Source organism: Melanotaenia boesemani, chromosome 1, assembly GCF_017639745.1.
Source record: "Melanotaenia boesemani isolate fMelBoe1 chromosome 1, fMelBoe1.pri, whole genome shotgun sequence".
Lineage (NCBI taxonomy): Eukaryota > Metazoa > Chordata > Actinopteri > Atheriniformes > Melanotaeniidae > Melanotaenia > Melanotaenia boesemani.
The window spans coordinates 2,226,787-2,250,329 of NC_055682.1; the positions used below are offsets into that span (position 1 = coordinate 2,226,787).

General features: G+C 42.6%; 2 protein-coding genes across 2 annotated transcripts; both read right to left on the reverse strand.

The window, feature by feature from the left end:
- Window positions 1-2,484: 2,484 nt before the first annotated feature.
- Window positions 2,485-14,377, reverse strand: LOC121641470 (membrane progestin receptor beta-like). Its single transcript, XM_041987612.1, has 5 exons — window positions 14,093-14,377; window positions 13,109-13,221; window positions 12,009-12,165; window positions 6,247-6,447; window positions 2,485-2,811 (listed from the first exon to the last, which is right to left on the reverse strand). Exons 1-5 carry the CDS (start codon window positions 14,375-14,377, stop codon window positions 2,485-2,487), a joined length of 1,083 nt encoding a protein of 360 aa, XP_041843546.1.
- Window positions 14,378-18,282: 3,905 nt separating this feature from the next.
- On the reverse strand, window positions 18,283-21,424 carry il17a/f2 (interleukin 17a/f2). Its single transcript, XM_041994028.1, has 3 exons — window positions 21,314-21,424; window positions 19,304-19,455; window positions 18,283-18,915 (listed from the first exon to the last, which is right to left on the reverse strand). The coding sequence occupies exons 1-3, from the start codon at window positions 21,347-21,349 to the stop codon at window positions 18,657-18,659; spliced, it is 447 nt and encodes a 148-aa protein (XP_041849962.1). The 5' UTR covers window positions 21,350-21,424; the 3' UTR covers window positions 18,283-18,656.
- Window positions 21,425-23,543: the final 2,119 nt, after the last annotated feature.

Below are 23,543 nucleotides of genomic sequence, written 5' to 3' on the forward strand. Positions count from 1 at the left end.
CTGCTGGAGCGAGGCTTCCTGAGAGCTGTGACAGAAAGACACCATCTTCTCAAGAGTAAAAAACAATGTCCAGCTTTATTTATACAGCCACATCGTGAGGGACCTCCTGTAGTATTTATATTTAGTTGTGTTTGTTTGCTAAGTTTAACCTTATGCTGTACAAGTTTAATCCATAAATGTGTTTTTAATTATCTGTGTTCTGAAATCCTGAATATGTAGTGACTCATTTATTTAAAAAGCAATTTAAAATGTAGTAATTATTAAAAATAATATTTTGCAGAAATTAAAGTAGTGATGGCATAAAATGAAAATACTTTTCTTTCAGGGTTTTAATGAAATGCTGTCCTTCAGGGCTGCCCAAGGCATAAACGAACTAGGTGGCCCCACACCACCAGGGGGTACCAAAGTGTTGATTTTATCCTGTTTTCATCATGGTTGCATGCCAAATAATCCCAGTTTAATCAGGTCCTGTTGCAGCCTGCTGCCTCTGTTGTGCAGGTGCACATGCATAGTTTTTGCACCATGGAGCGTTTTAGAAAGTGACATTAGAAGGGATGACAAAGTGGTTTTGGTTTTAAGCTATTTGATATTAGGAGATTGCATGTTGTCTGCTAATTAAACTGGTAAACGTGTTTAAATGTCTGCTGATGCTTTCTGGTACTTACAAGTCCGGTATACCACTGTCAGGGACCAAGCAGTAAAGCAGCGAGGACACAGAAAGTAATTTCAAAACCTGGGTTTTTATTGACACAAAAATCCAAAAATCCAAAAGAATGAATAAACTAGCCGGCCATTTAATGAGGTCAACTAAATTTAACGATACTCAAAAGTGTAACTTAAACAAAATCAAACTTAACTGAGGGAAAAACTGACCTCACACAATGACACAATGAGGGTAACTTATAGTGGTTAACACACACACAGGCGAAAACAAATTGGAAGACAATAACCAGACAAAGACTCCAAACTAACTAAACTTGAACCCCCCTACATGATCCAGCAGCACATGGTAGAGCCTGACGAGCCGGCGCCCAGATTGAAAGCTCCTCAGCCCTTTGCCACGCCTTTCATTAACCAGGAAGTGAAGCTTGCGCCACCACGGTAACTCAAAACAAGAAAACATGTTAAAGCACATAACCTTCCATTGCTGACATGTGAGCACTCCAAATCATCAATGCAAGGTAAAACATGAATACAAATACTGTTTAATATTTATCTGCAAATAAATGTATAATGAAAATATGTGACCAACATTACCATTGTGGGGCTTAAGCCATCACAACCACACTAATAACACTCACTCTAAATAAATTAAAAATTGTAAATAAATAACAGACCATTTTTCTGAATTTACTGCCCCAGTAAGGTTAAAAACAGCCAGATGATGAAAGAAACTATAAATAATGGGTGTGTCACATACCGTGTGTACCAGTTTACCAGGGATCAAGCACCAGTAATAGCTGGTCCCCAGGAAACAAGAAACATTTCTATAAAGTTCCAGTTCAAAGATCCAGAAAATGACATATTCAAAAATAACTGATTATTTCTCTGTTTTTAAAAACTCTGTAAACCATCTTGGTATCGGAATGAAGCTAAAAGTTCAGAGGTTTCATCAGAGGCGTACAGAAGCCGAGCGGCTGTTTTCGGCTCATAATCTTTTTTATTCGTTGTTTCGTGATAACAAGTTAATTTTCTTGCCTCGAGATATCGAGGACTGTTTTCTCATGATAACGAGATAATTTATCTTGTCTCGAGATGAAGAAATTTGCTTTCTTAAGATAAAATGATGATTTAGGCGTCCCAGTACAGATGGGACGCCTCTTGGATCCACCAGATGAGACAAAGCTAATGGCTACTGGCTAAGCTCTCATTCCACCCGTTCTCCCGTTTTATTATCTTGATAATCGTCTTATCTTGTTGTCTTAAGGTTGGATGTTAATGTCAAAAAAACCTCTGGCCAACACAGGTGGGTGCTGCAGTATTGTTGGATACTGAGCAGGCCTACGGCATGCTGTGGAGGGAAGGTCTGTTAGTTGCACGTTTTGACGCTGAGATTCGAGATTCACGCCCTGGGGGCAACAGGTGGATCCATTACATGCGTTTACATCTTTTTGTGTACTTTGTTTACCAGCTCTTTTGTTTGTTTGTTGTCTTAACTGTGTTGGTTGGTGACAGAAATGGTTTTAATGAGCTTTAAGCTGAGATTCTGGACTTTCAGTGGATACCAAACGTTTGTATTTACATAACGGACCTGACGGACCCATAAAACCAGATCAGTAATGAGAGCTCTTTGCAGTGGTAGCTTGGCACCTTGATTGTGTTTGTTGTTCTTGTTTTACATTTTACCTTCCTTGAATATTTTATTTATGGCTCGGACAGACTCGCTCCCAGAGAAAAAACTCACACATGTAGAAAACACTCATGTTTCTCTGATGAAGTTGTCCACAGTGCAAAGTAGATCCCACAGGAAATCCCCCTCCTCCCTCATCTTCCTCCTTCCGTATCTTTATTCTTCATTAGGTGAGCCTGACCTCGCCTCCTCATGGCGAGTGCCGTTGCAGCACAACACAGCACCACACAGGGGAAAGAGGCACTGGCCAGCAGGAGGCGCTCCTCTCCAAACGCCCTAACCAGCCCCGGCCGTCGCCACAGGAAGTCATGGAGCAGCGCTTCCTGCTGGGCCAGCATGCAGAGTGACAGCAGGATGTGGGAGAGCTGGTGGCTGTGGCCGATAATGTCAAAGCGTCCGGGGGCGAAGCGCTCGGGTACAGGACAAGAGAAGAAGAAGGCCGACAGAAGAAGCAGCATCACCTGGTGGATAAAAGACACCTGGTGTCAGGAGAAGCCAGTGAGCCTGTTACATGCACACCAAAAATATGACCATTACCAGATTTCTGGAGTTATTCAAGTGATCATGTAGACACCGTAATCTGATTATGAAAAATCTGTCAGGTTTTAAAGGATTTCACAGCACTGAGTCTACACTCTTACAGGTTTGTAATGACCCAGCTCCCTCCTATCTTTTCCAGCCTTTTAACAGTACCCACTCCTTCCAGAACCTTCAGATCAGCTGGTCAGAGGCTTCTGGTTGTCCCGAGGTCCAGGTTAAACACAGGAGCGACAGAGCTTTTTCTGTTGTTGGCCCCCGACTGTAGACCTGCCTTCCCCTCCACATCAGGACCTCACCAACACTGGATGTTTGGGAAACTAATTCAAAAACCCAGTTTTATTCCCTGGCTTTTAACTCAGACTGAGCTTTTGACATTAAGTCCTTTTTGTTGTTTTTCTGATATTTATCTATATCTGCTTTGTGTTGTTTTACTTGTTTTCAAATGGCCAGCGTCTGTTGATTTTAAACATGCTTGTAAACAAACTTGATTTGATATGAACAATCTGATTCAAACTCAGTGAAAACATGAATCTAACACAAAAGAAAAACAGGGAAGATCGGACAGTACACTCCCACTTTACCAGCTAAGGCTAAGACCATGGGTTCCCACATTACCAGCTAAGACCGTGGGCTTCCACATTACCAACTTAAGCTAAGACCGTGGGCTTCCACATTACCAGCTAAATCTAAGACCGCGGGCTCCCACATTACCAGCTAAAGCTAAGACCGCGGGCTCCCACTTTACCAGCTAAAGCTAAGACTGCGGGCTCCCACATTACCAGCTAAAGCTAAGACCGCGGGCTCCCACATTACCAGCTAAAGCTAAGACTGCGGGCTCCCACATTACCAGCTAAAGCTAAGACCGCGGGCTCCCACATTACCAGCTAAAGCTAAGACTGCGGGCTCCCACATTACCAGCTAAAGCTAAGACCGCGGGCTCCCACATTACCAGCTAAAGCTAAGACCGCGGGCTCCCACATTACCAGCTAAAGCTAAGACTGCGGGCTCCCACATTACCAGCTAAAGCTAAGACCGCGGGCTCCCACATTACCAGCTAAAGCTAAGACCGCGGGCTCCCACATTACCAGCTAAAGCTAAGACTGCGGGCTCCCACATTACCAGCTAAAGCTAAGACCGCGGGCTCCTACATTACCAGCTAAAGCTAAGACCGCGGGCTCCCACATTACCAGCTAAAGCTAAGACTGCGGGCTCCCACATTACCAGCTAAAGCTAAGACCGCGGGCTCCTACATTACTAGCTAAGGCTGAGACTGTGGGCTCAGTTTTATTTTTTAAATTAATTCATTTTAGCAAAAGTTTCTATTGTAAAATCATGCAAAAAGTCTTAAAAAGTTTGCGTATGAAGTATGATAAATTAGTTTAATCGGTTCTTTATAAAGGTTTTAAAAAAGAGAAATGAGACATGTTATAAAAACTAACTGAGCAGGACAATGGTGTTCTTTTGAACTGATTCTCAAATTTAAGTTCCGAATGTTCACAAAACCAGACTGAAAATGTATTTTTGAACAAACATTAATGTGCAAAAATGAATAAGTAGCTGAAGGTGATTAGTGACATCTGTCTGCATGGAATCATTGTTAGCATGATGTTATCTTCTGCCAGTCGGAGAGAAATTTAAACATTTCTCCTCAGTTTTATTGTGAACATAATAATGTGATTCTTCAACTTTGGTGCTTTTTGGTCTTAAAAAATGTTCGGAATTTAACAACATGAACAACTTCTTTATTATCTGTAGAATTACTCTTCAAACAGTGGACATCCTCAAATTATTTGAATAATATATCAGTTTTCTTATTTTACCCCAACAACCAGAGGAAATAGCTGTTTCTATCACATAAAAAAAGAATAATAAAAATAATTTTAAAAGAAACATAGGGTGTTTTTAAACAAAAATCCTGGCATACCTTCTTTTTTATTTTTTTATTTTAATATTATAAATTTTTTTATTTTTACAAATATTTAAACCATTAACGCCTAAATTGATTTATTATTATATTAAAATAAAACTAAAACAAAAAACCAAAACAAAAAAGGCTAGTATGAAATAAAATATTTGGAAAAAATTAATAAATAAGTTAATTATCTGCAAATAAATACACATATAAATGTAAACAAAAACAAATAAATATAGAAAAAAGTTGAGATGATAAACAGGCACCAACGGGTTAAATTGTATAAATATATTTATTTTGAAGATTTAGAAATAATATTTTGTAAATTGCAGATAAGAAGCAGGTTTAAAATCTGACACATCTGGATAAAGTTTCTATAATAATGTCTTTCTCATTTCTAAAGATTTTCAAAACTGCAATAACATTGAAAATGTGTCAGTTTTATTCGTTTTTCTCACAAACCGGTGATAGAGGCGGTGAACGATGGGACACGATGTTTACTTGTTTTTGCCTTTTTAAAACCTAAAAAAAGGTGAGACCCTGGGCACCCCTGGGGTGGGAGGAGGGAGGTGGTTGCCCCAGAGGCCGGATCCGTGCTGGATGTGCTGATAGGGTGGCTGCTGGCCCTTGGGGGTGCCAGTCTACGGCATCTTGGTGGGAGGGTGGCTGGGGGTGGTGGTGGTGGGGGCTGGATTTGGGGCTCGCTGTCCTCTGGCCTGTCGGGGATGCCTCCCACAGGGCATGGTGGAAGGGTTAAGTGTGATGTGGGTGTGTGAAAGGGAGTGTTTGTGGGTACGGCGCAGGGGAGGCTGTGAGTGAGGGGTTACGGGGTGGATAGATGGAGGTAGGATGGGGGGAGTGGTAGATGGTGCCCTGGCTCTCGTGGTGTGAGGCTGGAACGTTTTTAACATTGTGAATGTGTAGCTGCTATAGAGATAGAGATACAAAATTTTGTCGTATTCTTGTACAATGACAATAAAGCTTCTTCTTCTTCATTGGCGTGGGTGCTGGGGGGGGGCTGGTTGGTATAAAAGGCAGTATCCACCACCAGGGGCAGTGGTTATTTTCACAAAGGGAATGATCTCAGACTCACCAGTTTGAGTACACATTCGATAAAAAGTGGAGCAAGAAGATGAGAGAGGACACAGAATTGTCTCATTTTTGGGCCTCATACCCAGGCTATGAAGACACATATGACTGTTAGAAAACCTTTAGAAAGTACATTTTGCATAATATGGGACCTTTAAATAAATAAAGAAAGAAAAAATTAGATTATCAAGCGGAGCTTTACACCATAAAGCTCCTCTTGGTACCAACAAATTTTCTAGATATCAAGAACTTTAATATGAACCATATTATTTTGGAGTAATCCTTCATTTACTTTGGTTGGATCTTTTATGGAGCTTCTTTCTGAAAATGTGGCCAGGGCCTAAAGATGTACCACCTGCAGGAGGTGCAGCAGCAGTGCTGGGCTTCTTCTCCAGCTGTAGGTGGCAAGACGATGGACAACCGGGCTGATATCTAGCAGGTAGGTGGCAGCCATCAGAATGACTTGGAGTGGGTATAGTTGTCTGACGTGGAGCTTAGCGTAGCAGCTAGCAGTGCAGGAGAACCAGGCGAAGATGGTAGTGGCTGGGAGGAAGATCTAAAACCACAGACCACACCAAGACATCAGAGCTCATTCACCGAGGGTGGAGTCTGTCCCAGCATGCTTTGAGTTCTCCAATCCACTCACATAACATCTTATGATTAATCAGTAACATGGTCCAAAAGCCAATTATCAAACATTCAACCATAAAACTCAAACCATCCAGCTCTGTACAGCCTTACCAAAACAACGCAGACTACTTCAGTGTCTTTAAGAACTAAGGCCTGGTACACATGAAGATTATCGGCTATTTTTGTCCTAGTTTTCCCCCAAATGCCCGGTTATCTTACATCTTATAAGATTTTCCTATAAAATGATCCTGTGGTGTTAAGAGCGACTTCATCCCGACAATCGGCTCCGAAACGGGTCGTGGTCGACAATTGGAAATATTGAACTCCAAAACTCTTGACGTGAGGAAAGCCGACGACTCCTGAGTCGTGCCTGTGTGGATGGTGACATGGAACGGAACGCAGCCAATCAGAGAGCGAGCTGACTGGGAAGGATATAAAGTCCGTGTTCACAACATCTCCAGTCTGTTGTTTGTTTCAGTTCTGGATTTTCTGTTAACGATAATCCCAGGACCACCATCATTCCCTCGTCCTCTGCCATGCTGGGTGTTGTGTTTTCTGGTTGTTGCCATGGTTCTTCTTCGTTTTTGTTAGATCACGTTTGGTCATGTGAGATTTCCAGCTCGGACTAGATTCTGGATCAGTTGCGGGACAGAACCGTTATGTGTGTGTTGTTCTGTTATGAAATTATCGGAGCCACCACACACAGCACCATCAACACTGTCAAATACCTGATTTATTAACTTCATGTGTGAGGTCTTGAACGGATTAAAAAGTCAGATCAGATTAAAAAAACTTTGTGTGTACCAGGCCTACGTCACCTCCATTAATCTATTTAAAGTTATGGTCCATAAAACATTTTTACTTTTATTTTTTAACTTTATGATCCATAAAATGATTTAATAGCCAACCAAAATCTAAGTATGAGCCATTTAAACATCCATTTGTAAACACCTTCAGTAATCCACCCATCCATCCATCCATCCATCCATCCATCCATCCATCCATCCATCCACCCACCCGTCCGTCCATCCACCCATCCATCCGTCCGTCCGTCCACCCATCCATCCATCCATCCATCCATCCATCCATCCATCCACCCATCCATCCATCCACCCACCCGTCCATCCATCCACCCATCCATCCATCCATCCATCCACCCGTCCGTCCATCCATCCATCCATCCATCCATCCATCCATCCATCCATCCATCCACCCACCCATCCACCCATCCACCCATCCATCCATCCATCCATCCATCCACCCACCCGTCCACCCATCCACCCATCCATCCATCCATCCATCCACCCACCCGTCCATCCATCCATCCACCCATCCATCCATCCATCCATCCATCCACCCATCCACCCATCCGTCCATCCATCCATCCACCCACCCGTCCGTCCATCCACCCATCCATCCGTCCGTCCGTCCACCCATCCATCCATCCATCCATCCATCCACCCATCCACCCATCCATCCATCCATCCATCCACCAACCCGTCCATCCATCCACCCATCCATCCATCCATCCATCCATCCATCCATCCATCCATCCACCCGTCTGTCCATCCATCCACCCATCCATCCATACATCCATCCACCCGTCCGTCCATCCATCCACCCATCCACCCATCCATCCATCCACCCACCCGTCCATCCATCCATCCACCCATCCATCCATCCATCCATCCATCCATCCATCCATCCATCCATCCACCCATCCATCCATCCACCCACCCATTCATTCATCCATTCATTCATCCATTCATCCATCCATCCATCCATCCATCCATCCATCCACCCACCCACCCACCCATCCATTCATCCATTCATCCATCCATCCATCCATCCATCCATCCACCCACCCACCCATCCATCCATCCGTCCTTCCATCCACCCACCCACCCACTCATCCACCCATCCATCCATCCACCCACCCATCCATCCATCCACCCATCCATCCATCCATCCATCCATCCATCCATCCGTCCATCCATCCATCCATCCATCCATCCATCCATCCATCCACCCACCCATATGAGAAACCTCATAAACAAGGAGGATAAAGTAGTTTTTGGTTGATACCAAACCCCCCTCCTTCCAACAGTCAAACAGTTAAAAAACTTCCACATCATCCAACCATCCAGCTTCACATGGATCAACTATCTCATACTTCCCAACCATCTCACACCCAGCTCTCACACAGAGCAACATCCAGAGTCACGTGATTTAAAAAAGGTCACTGAGGACATTTCTGAACCATCAACATACATCTTCAATTTATCATTTTCAACTGGTTAAAGAAAAAAAGAAAGCAGCTAAAGTTATCCCCGGTTCAAGGCTGGAGACAAACATCGTTTCAATAACTACAACAACTTTCACAAATACTGGAAAAACTCTTCAACAGCAGATTGGACCCTTTTTTTAGAGAAGCACAAAATACTTGCAGAGACTTGCAGTTTATTTTTTTTAATAATTCTGTTGAAGCATGGTTAAAAAGCAATGTCTCACTTTCATTGGTTAAATTTCATAGAATTTTTATTTATTATTACTTCTGTCAGATTCAAGTTATTTCTGTGACCATTGTGAGTTTTTCTTTCATTAACCGAATTTTGTCCACGTGTGTAACATTCAGTTCGAGACAGAAATAAGAGAATCATGTTTGTATAGAATGGGGAGGGGGGATGCTTGGTGTGTGTGTGTGTGCACGCGTGTGTGTGTGTGAGTGAGTGTGTGTGTGTGTGTGTGTGTGTGTGTGTGTGTGTGTGTGTGTGTGTGTGTGTGTGTGTGCGGCTGTGTGAAATATTTTGGTGAGTGTTTATTTTATTATGTATTGCTATCGTATAAGATAGCTGTCAAAAAGACGTATGCATGATTCTAAGATTTGTAGTCGTATTTTTGTGTTAATAAAAGTTTTGTGCACAAATCAAGGCTGTCATATATGTGCGTCTGGTCAATTTTGTGGATTAGGAGTTGTTTTATGTGAGTATGAATCTTAAAGCTGTGAGTGCAAAATCTTGTGAATACAACTCCAATTTCTACGAAGACAAAGTCTCCTATTCTGTGTGGACACGAATTCACGTTTTTGGGTACGAGTAGAAAAGTATTCAGATGACGTCACAAGGGAGGAGTAATCGATCTGCCGATTGTACAAAACACAACAAGCTCCAATTTCAAAGATGGCTGAAGAAATTGCAGCGGGAGGAGCTACCGGCTCAAGTGAAGCATCACAGGTAAGATGTTCAAGCGGTCTTTATTTATATATTAAAGAAAAACATACTATTTTCAATAATATTCTTTGATTTAAAGACGTACTGCTATAGTTTGCCATGTCGGGTAGTGCTAGCATTAGAAGCTGGCTTGTGCTATTAGCATTGATGTAGCGTGGAAACTATAAAATGTTTATTCTTAGACAATGTCGATTGAAATGCGACTTTTATGGATTTATTAATTACGCTATTTAGTCGATCAGTCTGTCCTCGCCAATCCTCTTTTCCATTTACCCCACTCCCTTCGCCCGCCGAAGCTGAGGATAAATCAATCCATGTACCGGTGAATAACCGTATTTATTATATATGTCATGATATGCATATTTATGTAATCTTCTCTGCCATAAACACGATATTGCGGGGGTTGCGGGGGCGTTTGAGTGACATGACCTGGGACGCCGATGGAGTGAAAAGACTTAATTCCTCAACCAGCGGAGCACCGTTGCTAGGGGCATTGGCGTCCCTAGCAACGGTGCTCCGCTGATTGATCAGATGACAAAGATGATGCTCAGGGAGGAAATATGCCAGATATTTGCCCTATGAGGTTTTACGCGGTACTTAACCAACTTCAGAGTAATAGTGATGGTTAAAGAAATCCATTGCAACTTTCTACTGGGAGGAATTAAGTCTCTTCACTCCATCGGCGTCCCAGGTCACGTCACTCAAACGCCCCCGCAACCCCCGCAATATCGTGTTTATGGCAAAGAAGATTACATAAATATGCATATCATGACATATATAATAAATACGGTTATTCACCGGTACATGGATTGATTTATCCTCAGCTTCGGCGGGCGAAGGGAGTGGGGTAAATGGAAAAGAGGATTGGCGAGGACAGACTGATCGACTAAATAGCGTAATTAATAAATCCATAAAAGTCGCATTTCAATCGACATTGTCTAAGAATAAACATTTTATAGTTTCCACGCTACATCAATGCTAATAGCACAAGCCAGCTTCTAATGCTAGCACTACCCGACATGGCAAACTATAGCAGTACGTCTTTAAATCAAAGAATATTATTGAAAATAGTATGTTTTTCTTTAATATATAAATAAAGACCGCTTGAACATCTTACCTGTGATGCTTCACTTGAGCCGGTAGCTCCTCCCGCTGCAATTTCTTCAGCCATCTTTGAAATTGGAGCTTGTTGTGTTTTGTACAATCGGCAGATCGATTACTCCTCCCTTGTGACTTCATCTGAATACTTTTCTACTCGTACCCAAAAACGTGAATTCGTGTCCACACAGAATAGGAGACTTTGTCTTCGTAGAAATTGGAGTTGTATTCACAAGATTTTGCACTCACAGCTTTAAGATTCATACTCACATAAAACAACTCCTAATCCACAAAATTGACCAGACGCACATATATGACAGCCTTGATTTGTGCACAAAACTTTTATTAACACAAAAATACGACTACAAATCTTAGAATCATGCATACGTCTTTTTGACAGCTATCTTATACGATATATTGCCACTTTCTTTTGTTTTTAATATGCATAAATGTTTTTAATCATGTAAAGCACTTTGTGTTGCCTGTGGCATGAACGGTGCTTTATAAAATAAAGTTTGATATGTATGTGGGTATATGTGTATGTGTGTGTATATATATATATATATATATATATATATATATGTAAATATATTATATATATATATATATATATATAATATAAACATATATATATATATGTTTATATATATATTATATATATAAACATATATATATGTTTATATATATATATATATATATAATATAAACATATATATATATGTTTATATATATATATATATATATATATATATTATATATATATATATAATATAAACATATATATATATATATATATATATATATATGTTTTCAATGCAAAGCCAGAAATAAATCTTATTGAACTGTAAGTATCGAGCATTAGCATCTAGACAGCTTTATACTAGGAAGCTAATTATTGTTCATTGTTATTTAAGAGGAAGAGGTGGCAGTTTACAAGTTATACTTCTACTCATTCCTTTTTGAATATGTATTTGTATGACCTATATGTTTGGTCTTATTTATTTTTATGTCTTTTTGTATTTATTTTGTATTGCATATTGAAACTAAAAACCTTTAATTAAAAAAAAAGAAATGGCTAACCTATCCAACCATTCATGCTTTTCATTCATCCAACAATCAAACATCCCACCATCACACGTTAAACCATCCATGAACAAACCTGTCCCAGCATGCTTTGTGTCCAGGCATTGTTGGCGCTGTACAGGTACAGAACCAGTGCACAGCCGCACTGGTAGATGGCCACGCCCACAGAGTCCAGCAAGTAGAGCAAATACCGCACCTGTTCCGAGTGGGACTGCAGCAGGTGAGCTGCAGCGCTGCAACATGTTCAGACGACTTAGTTAAACATCATAAAAATGTATTTCGCTCCTCGGGTTAACACCAGTTATTATTTTCAGTCTACATTTAACATGGTGATATTTTAAAATGTTCCTTAAACAAAAATACACATTTGTGGTTATCTTCTTAAAATTTTCAGACTTTTCCGATAACAAGTCGACTAAAGTTCAGTGTCCAACAAATGATGTAAAATGAACGTATGAATAGATGTAGCAGCATAAAGGTCGACCAGAAGAAGAAAACAGAATTTATTACTAACAGAACTTTGTAGAAATAACACACAGACCAACAGTGACCAAACCTTTTCTCATCTCATCGTTCTCTCAAGTCTTGGCTTTCAGGAGAAAAAATATTGTTATTGAAACAAACACACAACAGAAACTATTTCCATGTTTCCACTTTTTCCTCATTTCCAGTTATTCCTGCTACTATTTACCTGCTATCCTCACTAAACCAACTCCAGCTCAGCTGCTTTGTGGCGCCACCGTGCATCAGAAATGTCTTCTTGGCTTTATTCCAGCCATAGAGGAGCATTATTTTTCTTCTTTTCACACACACATAGAACTTTCTGCTCACTGGTTGATCTTTGGCTGCTCCTGATTGGACGTTACCATCAATCTAAGCTCTCTGATTGGTGGAAAGTCTGACAGGAAGTGGCTTCATCATCATGTCCAGGTCTAAATAGAGGTTTTGCTGAGTCGCTCAGGAAATTACAATTTATTCGACAAATCACTGGACTGCAGTGTGTCAAGCTTCAGTTTAGGGTTGGATCGGTAAGGGTTGGTTGGGTCGGATAAAAGTAGGCTGGCTCTGATCGGATATTTTGGAAGCCTTTCGAGCTTTTACTTGTGAAAACAAACAAAAAAAAAGCATCCCGCACTGAGCCAGACTACCTGGTGAAAATGAAGCTGAAACTCTCACCTGCAGCAGAGGTATGTGATGGCAGCAAACACATAGAACACCAGAGGTAGCGAAGACACGTCCAGAGAAATCCCCTGACCTTCAGGACCCTGCAGCTGGAAACCCAAAACTCCCTGAGAAGAAAACAAGAACCAGGAGATCATGGAGGCTGTAAGGCTGACAAGGAACTATCTTTTTAACATTGCAGAGACATTTTACTCTGTTGTGAGCGTATTTCTTTACATCCTTGTTTTTGTACTATTCTTGTTACCAGAGGGTTCCACCGGGGGCGCAGTAGAGAACTCTGATAGAGTTGGCGTAAACTACAATGATAAACATAGAGACAACAGGGGAGGCAAGTGTTTGGTTCCTGAACCACCACCCGGTATCTTGATTTAGAAACTTTCCATCATTTTTACCGCTGTGGACCATGTGACTTACATCTGGTTTCATTGGTCTCCACACTGCCCCCTACTGGTAAATCTCATATTGCTGCTTGTAAACTTGTTAATTTCTGAAGACGTGCACAAACAACACTTCAAACAAACATAAAAAACACGAGGAATCTCTGACAAACACACCTACATGTAATTAATAATAATAATAATAATGGATTAGATTTATATAGCGCTTTTCAAGGCACCCAAAGCGCTTTACATTGTGAATCCATTATTCATCCACTCCTCACTCATACCTGGTGATGGTAAGCTACTTGTGTAGCCACAGCTGCCCTGGGCCAAGCTGACGGAAACGTGGCTGCCAGTCTGCGCCTACGGCCTCTCCGACCATCACCGACCATTCATCCACACATTCATACACCAGCGATGCCAACACTGGAGGCAAGGAGGGTTAAGTGTCTTGCCCAAGGACACAACGACAGATGACTGCGGGGGCGGGAATCGAACCGCCGACCTTCCGATCATTGGACGACCTGCTCTACCACCTGAGCCACTGCCGCCCCGAGCTAATTAAAAGATACTTTTAATCTCAGCTAAAGAGTCATACCCCTTCCTGCAGGATGGTAAACACGGTGAACCTCAGTGCCATGCAGACGGCAGCCAGCAGGTGGCTCCACACATTCAGCGTCTCGTTGTGCTTCTGGAAGAGGCTGAGGGCGTAACACCGCCATGGCTGCCCTGTGGGACGGTACCCCGTCAGGATGAAGCGATTCTGGAACAGAGGGGGGACGTCCATGTCCCGCACGGTGGGGGGAAGCGAGGGGAGAAACCGGCTCAGGAGGCGGGGGAAGGTCACACACAGCGAGGGTGTGGCGAAGGACACCTGTGGCATGATGGGAGTTCAGCTAGGTGGTACACAGGTGTGCTGGATTTACCTGCCGGAGGGAGGGGGGGGGGGGGCGACATGTCACCATTACTTGATTTCACAATTAATCCTAATGACCCCCCTCATCCTGACTTTCTATGTGGGATCATGAGTATATTTTCTATGAGAGAAACCCACAGTTAATATGCAGCATTTGTTTGTTCTTTACACAAAGATTTATTCTTAATTTACTTTCTTGTTATAATATTTTATGTTGGCATCCAGTTATAGAAATAAATCATGGTCTCTCCATCGTGGTCCATCCATTGTGGTCCATCCATCGTGGTCCATCCATCGTGGTCCATCCATCGTGGTCTCTCCATCGTGGTCCATCCATTGTGGTCCATCCATCGCGGTCCATCCATCGTGATCTCTCCATCGTGGTCCATCCATCGTTGTCTCTCCATCGTGGTCCATCCATCGTGGTCTCTCCATCGTGGTCCATCCATTGTGGTCCATCCATCGCGGTCCATCCATCGTGATCTCTCCATCGTGGTCCATCCATCGTGGTCTCTCCATCGTGGTCCATCCATCGTGGTCTCTCCATCGTGGTCCATCCATTGTGGTCCATTCATCGGTGGTCCATCCATCGTGGTCCATTCATCGGTGGTCTCTCCATCGTGTTCCATCCATCGTGGTCTCTCCATCGTGGTCCATCCATTGTGGTCCATTCATCGGTGGTCCATCCATCGTGGTCCATCCATCGTGGTCTCTCCATCGTGGTCCATCCATTGTGGTCCATTCATCGGTGGTCCATCCATCGTGGTCCATCCACCGTGATCTCTCCATCGTGGTCCATCCATCGTGATCTCTCCATCGTGGTCCATCCATCATGGTCTCTCCATTGTGGTCCATCCATCGTGGTCCATCCATCGTGGTCCATCCATCGTGGTCCATCCATCGTGGTCTCTCCATTGTGGTCCATGCATCGTGGTCTCTCTATCGTGGTCCATCCATTGTGGTCTCTCCATCATGGTCCATCCATTGTGGTCCATCCATCATGGTCTCTCCATCGTGGTCCATCCATCGTGGTCCATCCATTGTGGTCTCTCCATTGTGGTCCATCCATTGTGGTCCATCCATCGTGGTCCATCCATTGTGGTCCATCCATCGTGGTCCATCCATTGTGGTCTCTCCATCGTGGTCCATCCATCGTGGTCTCTCCATCGTGGTCCATCCATCGTGGTCTCTCCATCGTGGTCCATCCATCGTGGTCTCTCCATCGTGGTCTCTAATGTTTGGTCAGTTTGAAGAATAAACTGTATGTAAATTAAAACATTTGGCTTCAGTTAAATATCAACAATAAATACCTTCAAACTGGCTCATCACACGGTCCAAACGTCAGTCCTGAGGTCAGAGAAGCTAATGGGCAGCACACGGTTCTACTGTTTTCTACTGGAAGTTCGGTCCGTGTCTCCGACTGGTCATGCGTGTGCTGACTCACACAGACAGACAAGCTCTTCAATGAGTCCTTGTTTTCATGGAATTCCAGCTGATTTGAGTTTGAATGAGTTTCTCTGCAGAGGATTCAGACGTCATGAGACTCCAACACACACCTCACTGCAACAAACACACATTCAGAAGACCAGCTGACTGATGGCGGTTCACCGGGGCTGCTGCCTCCTCTTTCCCTGCAGGGAGACGCAGGGTTCAAAAGTTTTCTATTTGCTGCCTTTTATCAGAATAACTATTAATTCGCCACACTGGAACTTTATTTCTTGTATTTTATTTTATTTTAGTTTTCTTCTTTATGTTTTTATTTAATTTCTTTAAAAGTTTGTTTTTTAATGCTCTTGTTACTGCTTCCTGCTCCCTGCTGTGATGCTTTTAATGTTTCATGTAAAGCGCTCTGTCTTGTACGTGAAATGTGACATAAAAATAAACCTGCCTTTCCATCAACATCAACAAGAAAACACAAACAGTTCATGATGCCGGATATGCAAACTGTGCACAGCTTGGTTATTAAATCTAATCAGATTTCATTTATAAAGCACTTCTCATGCATAAAGCAACATGCAGTGCTTTAAATTGACTTTTTTAACCAGTCAAAGCGCTTTACACTTACACTTATCACATTCACACACATATTCACACCCCGATAGGCACATCAGGAGGCAACGTGAGGTTAAGTGTCTTGCCCAAGGACACTTCGGCATGTACTCAGTGGAAGCCTGGAATCAATCCGCCTACCTTCCAGTCGAAAGACGACAGCTCTTCCTCCTGAGCTACAGCTGCCACATACGTGATAAAAACTATTTATAAAGCATATTTTTACTAAAAAAAAAAGCCTCACACACCAAAGTATATAAAATAGCAATTTAAAAACACACACCTCATTACAGTCTCCTTCACACACACAGTCACACATGCACGCACACACACACACAAAGCACATGTACACCACCCACCTCCCCACCCCATTCTGCACACACATGAACTCTGTTTATATAACCTCCAGTTTCTGTCCCCTTTAGAAGCAAAGCTACCGGTGTAAAGGATCCCCATGAGGAAAACACTGGAGTTAAAACGTAAAAACAAAATCAGATAAACCTAAAAAAACAACAATTATTAAGAAGGCTCAAGACTAGATTAAAGAGATTAAAGAGATTAAAACATTTAGAAGCGAGTAAAAGAAGCTTGAAATCTCCATTTTAAAACATCTGCGATGTGGTCCCGCCCTGCTGTGAAGTGGCCCCGCCCTGCTGCAGCGTGGTCCCGCCCTGCTGCAGCGTGGTCCCGCCCTGCTGCGATGTGGTCCCGCCCTGCTGCAGCGTGGTCCCGCCCTGCTGCGATGTGGTCCCGCCCTGCTGCGATGTGGTCCCGCCCTGCTGTAATGTGGTCCTGCCCTGGTCCCGCCCTGCTGCGACGTGGTCCCACCCTGCTGTGACGTGGTCCAGCCCTGCTGCGATGTGGTCCTGTCCTGCTGTGATGTGGTTCTGCCCTGGTTCTGCCCAGGTCCCGCCCTGCTGCGATGTGGTCCCGCACTGCTGTGACGTGGTCCCGCCCTGCTGCGACGTGGTCCCGCCCTGGTGCGACGTGGTCCCGCCCTGCTGCGACGTGGTCCCGCCCTGCTGCAACGTGGTCCCGCCCTGCTGCGACGTGGTCCCGCCCTGGTGCGACGTGGTCCCGCCCTGCTGTGATGTGGTCCTGCCCTGGTCCTGCCCTGCTGCGACGTGGTCCCGCCCTGCTGCGACGTGGTCCCGCCCTGCTGCGACGTGGTCCCGCCCTGCTGCAACGTGGTCCCGCCCTGCTGTGACGTGGTCGCGCCCTGCTGTGATGTGGTCCCGCCCTGCTGTGATGTGGTCCCGTCCTGCTGCGACGTTGGCCAGCCCTCTGGCCGTTGTTAGTTTTACTGTAGGTTAAATTAGATGCTCCTTTATTTATTTATTTATTTTACTTGTCCAGCGTTGTGACAGCAGAATGACGGTCTGGCTGTTTTACTATCTATTAGAGGTTATCATCTTTTTATTTATTTATTGCTAAATTGACACATTATTGCTGGACCTAATAGGAAGAAAAGAAGGAGAGAAGAAAAAGGAGAAAAAGACACAAAAGATAAGGACAGGCAGCCAGTTTAAACTGGACACCAGTTCTTATTTTATTCAGATTATCATTAAAAAAAAGAAAATCCCCAGTTATTCTTATAAAGTTATGTAATAGTCTTCAACCTGAGATTAACAACATTAAAAAGATTAATTTGATCAAATAAACTGGTTTAACTTAATTATATAATCTGGTTTAACATCACAAGATTAACTGATTTAACTTAATTGGATTACCTGGTTAAACTTTATTGAATGATCTGATTTAACTTCATTAGATGATGTGATTTAACCACAGTAGATAATCCAGTGTAACCTGATTAGATCATCTGTTTTAATTTCACTAGATAATCCTGTTTTTATTACCTTTAATGGATAATCTAGTCTGATGAATTTAGACCAAATTATCTAATTAGGTTAAATAAAATGATCTAATTTTGTTAGGCGATCTGGTTAAAGTTTTATGGATAATCTAGTTTAATTTCACGAGATAATCTGTTCTCTTAATAAACGATAAAATGTTGATATAAAGATATTCCATCAAAAACTACTTTCTGTCTCAGAAAGGAACTGATTTATTTTCCTTCACTTCGGAGCTCCAACAGATTCTCTGAATGTTCCAATAAAACTCGACAAACAGAATCAGATCAACAGTTGTCTTTCAGATTTATTGTCTTTTCAGCAGCTTCAGGTCTGGTTCTGGTTCAGATTTCAGGTGCAGGTTCTAGATCTTGCTGGTTGATCTTGGCCTGGACGCAGGTACAGCCAACCGCCACAGAGCGGTATGAAGCTGTGTAGCAGTGGCTGCCACTCTTCCGATGCAGAACCAGGATGTTCTGGTAAACTGGGACAGAATTCAGGCCGGGGCTGTTGCTTTGTCCCATTGTTGGACTGGAACAGAACGTACTGCTGCACTCAGCCTCCCAGAGGGTCATGGGGATCTGGTCCTTCACTGTGGTGGATCTGAAGAAATTTCAGGGACAGAAAGAGATGAGGCCAGTTTTCTACACAATATTTAATCTATGAGACGAGCCAAAAATCAGAAGAATACATACAGCCATCAGTCCCCTTCTTCCCTTATCAGTCTTCAGGTGGTAAAAGGCTGATCTGGTTCCTAGTTTACTAATATGGCTGAGTCCAAATGATCTGAGCTAGTGGGAGCAGGTAGAAGCCGAATTATAAGGGTCCCCATAATGGAGCCCTGAGGGACTCCACATGTCATCTATGAGTAAATCTACAGTTTCCAGATGACACAAAGTAGTCCCTGACTTTTAAGTAGGATTCAGACCATAAGGTCCGACAAAGCAGAACCAGAGGTCCAGAATGTCGACTGCAGAACCTGTTCACTGACCTCCAGGTCCACGGGGACAGAGACCTGCGGTGGATGTTCCTGTTTCCTTCAGACAAGGACAACAACTCAGTGGAGAACTCCAGTGTGGCGTTACAGGAAGGCGGAGGAGCTTGTTCCTTTGAGAAGGACACCCACAATGCACTGCAGCATACCTGAGGAAGAAGAGGACTTTAAACTTCACTGCCATCTATACCAAAGAAAAAACTTTCTGAAGTCACATTTATTTTCCAGTTTTTAAAGAATATGGTATATTTTTAACCATATATATATGTATATGTGTGTGTGTGTGTGTGTGTGTGTGTGTGTGTGTGTGTGTGTGTGTGTGTGTGTGTAAGTGGTGAACTGATTAAAATGTTAATTAAAAGTGAAATCTTAAGTTTAAGACACACACACACTTTAGACTTTAGAAAATTTAGACTTAAAGTTTTATTCAAATTAGACTGACATGTTTCTTCTGACTGGAAAATCTATCAGGATCATCTCGACTAGAAAACGGTGGAGAAGCTGTGGCGGGAATAAAGATAGAGGTAGTGGCAAGAAGACCGTCCAACCTCCAAAACCTGGAGCAGAAGATGATGAAATGATCAAAAGAAAGCTTGTCTGCTGGTATAAGAAGCTGTTATAGTCAATAAAGGCTTTTGCATTGATTATTGAGAAGGGTATAAATAATTCTGGGCCTGCCTTTCTTTGTTCAAATGTAAATAAAAACATGGGGATTATTTTTTTCCACAGTTAAATCCATTTAAACATATTTATAAAAAAAATTCTACAACATAAAAATAAAATAAAAAATATTTATATTTATTACCTTTTGGGAGATGCCTGTGTCATTTGAAATACAAAATAAAAAAAAAAAAAGAAAGAAATAATCTTTGAACAAAAAGAACTTAAAGTAATTTGCCAGAGGTATGAATAGTCCAGCTGAACTGCATCGAATTAACTGCATGATTAAATCTGAAAGAAAGTCTTAAGTTTGTCTTAAGAAAGGTGGGGGGTGGAGCCTATTCGGGCGGCTACCAGGTGTTAGGCAGGTACAGGACAGGTCACTAGTCCATCACAGGATAAAAGCGTCTGCTGAATGACTGGAACGTAATGTAGGGAGAATTTCGAGCGACCAGTTAGCAAAATCCACTCCACGCATACTCAGGGAGAACATGCAAACTCCACACAGAGAGGCCACTGTTCGAACACCCCCCTCCCCCTCTTCTGGAACCAGGAGGCAGCGGTGCTAACCGCCACACCCCCCAGAAGTCTGTATTTAAGAATTCAAATACACCTTAAAACATCCTAATACTGAAGATCAAACATTTCCATTGCAACGTCATCGGAGGCGTTCGAAGCCACAATCAATTATATGAGCCAATAAACTGTCCGTTAGGGCTCGAGCTGGGCTGTCCGGGCTCAGCCGGAGGTACATGTTCATCTGCACATTATAAACTGCCTCAACGCATACTTCAAGTCCTCTGATAGTCCAGGTTTAGAGCCACAGTAAGACCAAAGAAAAAGCAAATGCTGTCAGGAAGTCACTGATGTCATTTAGGAATGTGTGGATATACACACACATACATCTATAGATATAAATCTCCTCTTCAAGAACTGGCTTTGGAGAAAAACTAACTTATTTTATTGTGACTGGTTTGGTATTTTTGGAAGCTCTCTTCTCTTAAATTAGTATCTTGTTACTTTTATATTTCATTAGACATTTTTTTACATTCAGTTTCACAAACATGTTAGCTGCTAGCATGTCTTCATACGGTTGGCATGATTCCCAAGACCTGAGAGACCACTCCACCCGCACGCTGTTCATAGCTGCATTTATGGAGGCACAAAGCATCTAAAGTTTTTCAACTAAACAGCTGAATTTAATTTTTTTAAAACATTTTGCTCACCAAACTTAGAAAGAAATGTTAACATGACATATTTATAGTTTGGTTTTTACAGTGTGGTTAGAACCTCAGAAATCAGCTTTCTTCTTACGTCATTTTCAAACAGATGAATGTTGATGCTCACCAGCAGAGTCCAGAGGTTGAGTATCAGCAGCTTCATGGTGTCGCCGTGGTCTGGTCCAGCTTCAGAGTCTGACTGCTCCCAGATCAGCTTTATTCAAGACGTGGCCTTCAGGTCTGATCTGAGAACCAGCCCAGGAAGCAACGGGGGAGATTCCTCTAATCTCTGTAGTCCATCTCCTGATGTTCACGCTCACGCCACCCTTTTCATGGCTGATAACATCTCTGACAGAAAAGCGCTGTAAAACAACAGAAACTGCTCAGAGCAGCAAGTACCCAGATCAAATTCACTTTTTGTTTCCTAAACTTCTCAAATTCACCTGATTCATCAGCATCATGTGAGGAACCAGATTCTTCAGGCCCAGCAGCAAAGTTTGGTCATAAAAATGTTTCTGCATCTTTTATCCGAACCATCACATGAAAAAGAACAGCTCCTTATATACATAATAATAATAATAATAATAATAATACATTTTATTTCTTGGCGCCTTTCAAACACCCAAGGTCACCGTACACAAAAGGAAAAATAAATAAAGACATAAAGACAATAAAAACATAAATTACATAAGAGTTAAAAGAGATAACGGACATTGATATAAAAATTACACAAAACAGTCAGTATACATGGGTTATAGGGAGTATGCCAGTTTAAACAGGTGGGTTTTGAGTGCAGATGTGAATGATGGAAGGGAGCTGATGTTCCTAATCTCGGATGGAAGTGAGTTCCAGAGCTGGGGAGCGACTGAAGGCTCTGCTCCCCATGGTAGAGAGACGGGCAGAGGGAACAGTAAGGTGAACGGAGGAGGATGACCTGAGAGCACGGGAGGGAGTGGCAATATGGAGGAGATCAGACAGATAAGGAGGGGCCAGATGGTGAATACCTTTGAAAGTGAGGACCAGTAACTTATAGTTAATTCTGTATTTTATTGGGAGCCAGTGGAGTTGTTGAAGGACAGGGGAAATATGTTGAAAGGAAGAGGTGCGAGTCAGGATACGAGCAGCAGAGTTCTGGAGAAGCTGCAGGTTCTGAAGTGATTTATTGGGAAGACCGAAGAGGAGTGAGTTACAGTAGTCGATGCGGGATGTGACAAGACTATGGATAAGGATTGCAGCAGCATGTGGAGTGAGTGATGAGCGCAGACGATTGATATTACGAAGGTGGAAGTAGGCAGACCGAGTAATGCTATTGATGTGGGCTTGAAATGATAGGGTGCTGTCGAGAATGACGCCGAGACTCTTGACCTGAGGGGAGGGGAAAATGGTAGAACTGTCAATGTTGATGGAGAAACTGTGAGACTTGGTTAGAGTGGAGGCCGACAAGTAGAACCTCAGTTTTACTGCTGTTGAGTTTGAGAAAATTGGAGGAGAACCATGCTTTGATTTCCAGGAGGAAGTCAGAGAGAGAGGAAGGTGGAAGAGAGGAGTATGGTTTGGAGGAGATGTAGAGCTGGGTGTCGTCTGCATAGGAGTGGAAGTTGATATTATATTTATGGAAAATGTAGCCAAGGGGGAGAAGATATGTGATGAACATGCTTATTAAACAGTTATCATGTTGTCCTGCAGGTTTAATCATCAACAGCTAGTTTTGTTTTCATATACTTGATGCTGATGTTTTGTTGTTGTTCATGTTTCTTTTGTAGGTGATCCTGATGATTGTCTGCTTTATTTCTTACAAAGACAGTTATGGTACGATACGAAACAATACAGTACAATATGATGCCATGCCATGTGATCCGGTACAGCATGGTACGGTACCATATGAGACATTTTATTAACCCACAGAAATATTATTAGTTAATTCAGATATAAGTAAATAATTTAAAAAATAATAATGCTTATATGTTTTGGAGTCTGAAATCCACAAAATTTAATTTCCTATCCATCTATAAACTCCTCGTGGCACCACAGGGCAGCCAGACCATCAGTCTGCAGCTATGATGCGACAGGACAAGGTGGAAGAAAAGACCCGACTTCAGGATCAGAGAGAAGAACCACAACCTGTCCGGCATGCAGCTGCTTGTGGAGCTACTTTAGCAGCGCTAAGTTGGAGTTATAAGCTGTGTCCCAGTTCAAGGTCTGCACACTTCGAAGTCTGCTTAACGTTGGTGAAATGGGACAGCCTACCCAGCCAACAAGAATTTCCCACTCACCACCATCTTGTGCGCAATGAATTCTGGGAGAAAAGAGGCCGTGAAGGATGCATCACCAGCAGCCTTCGTTTGGGGCCAAACGGA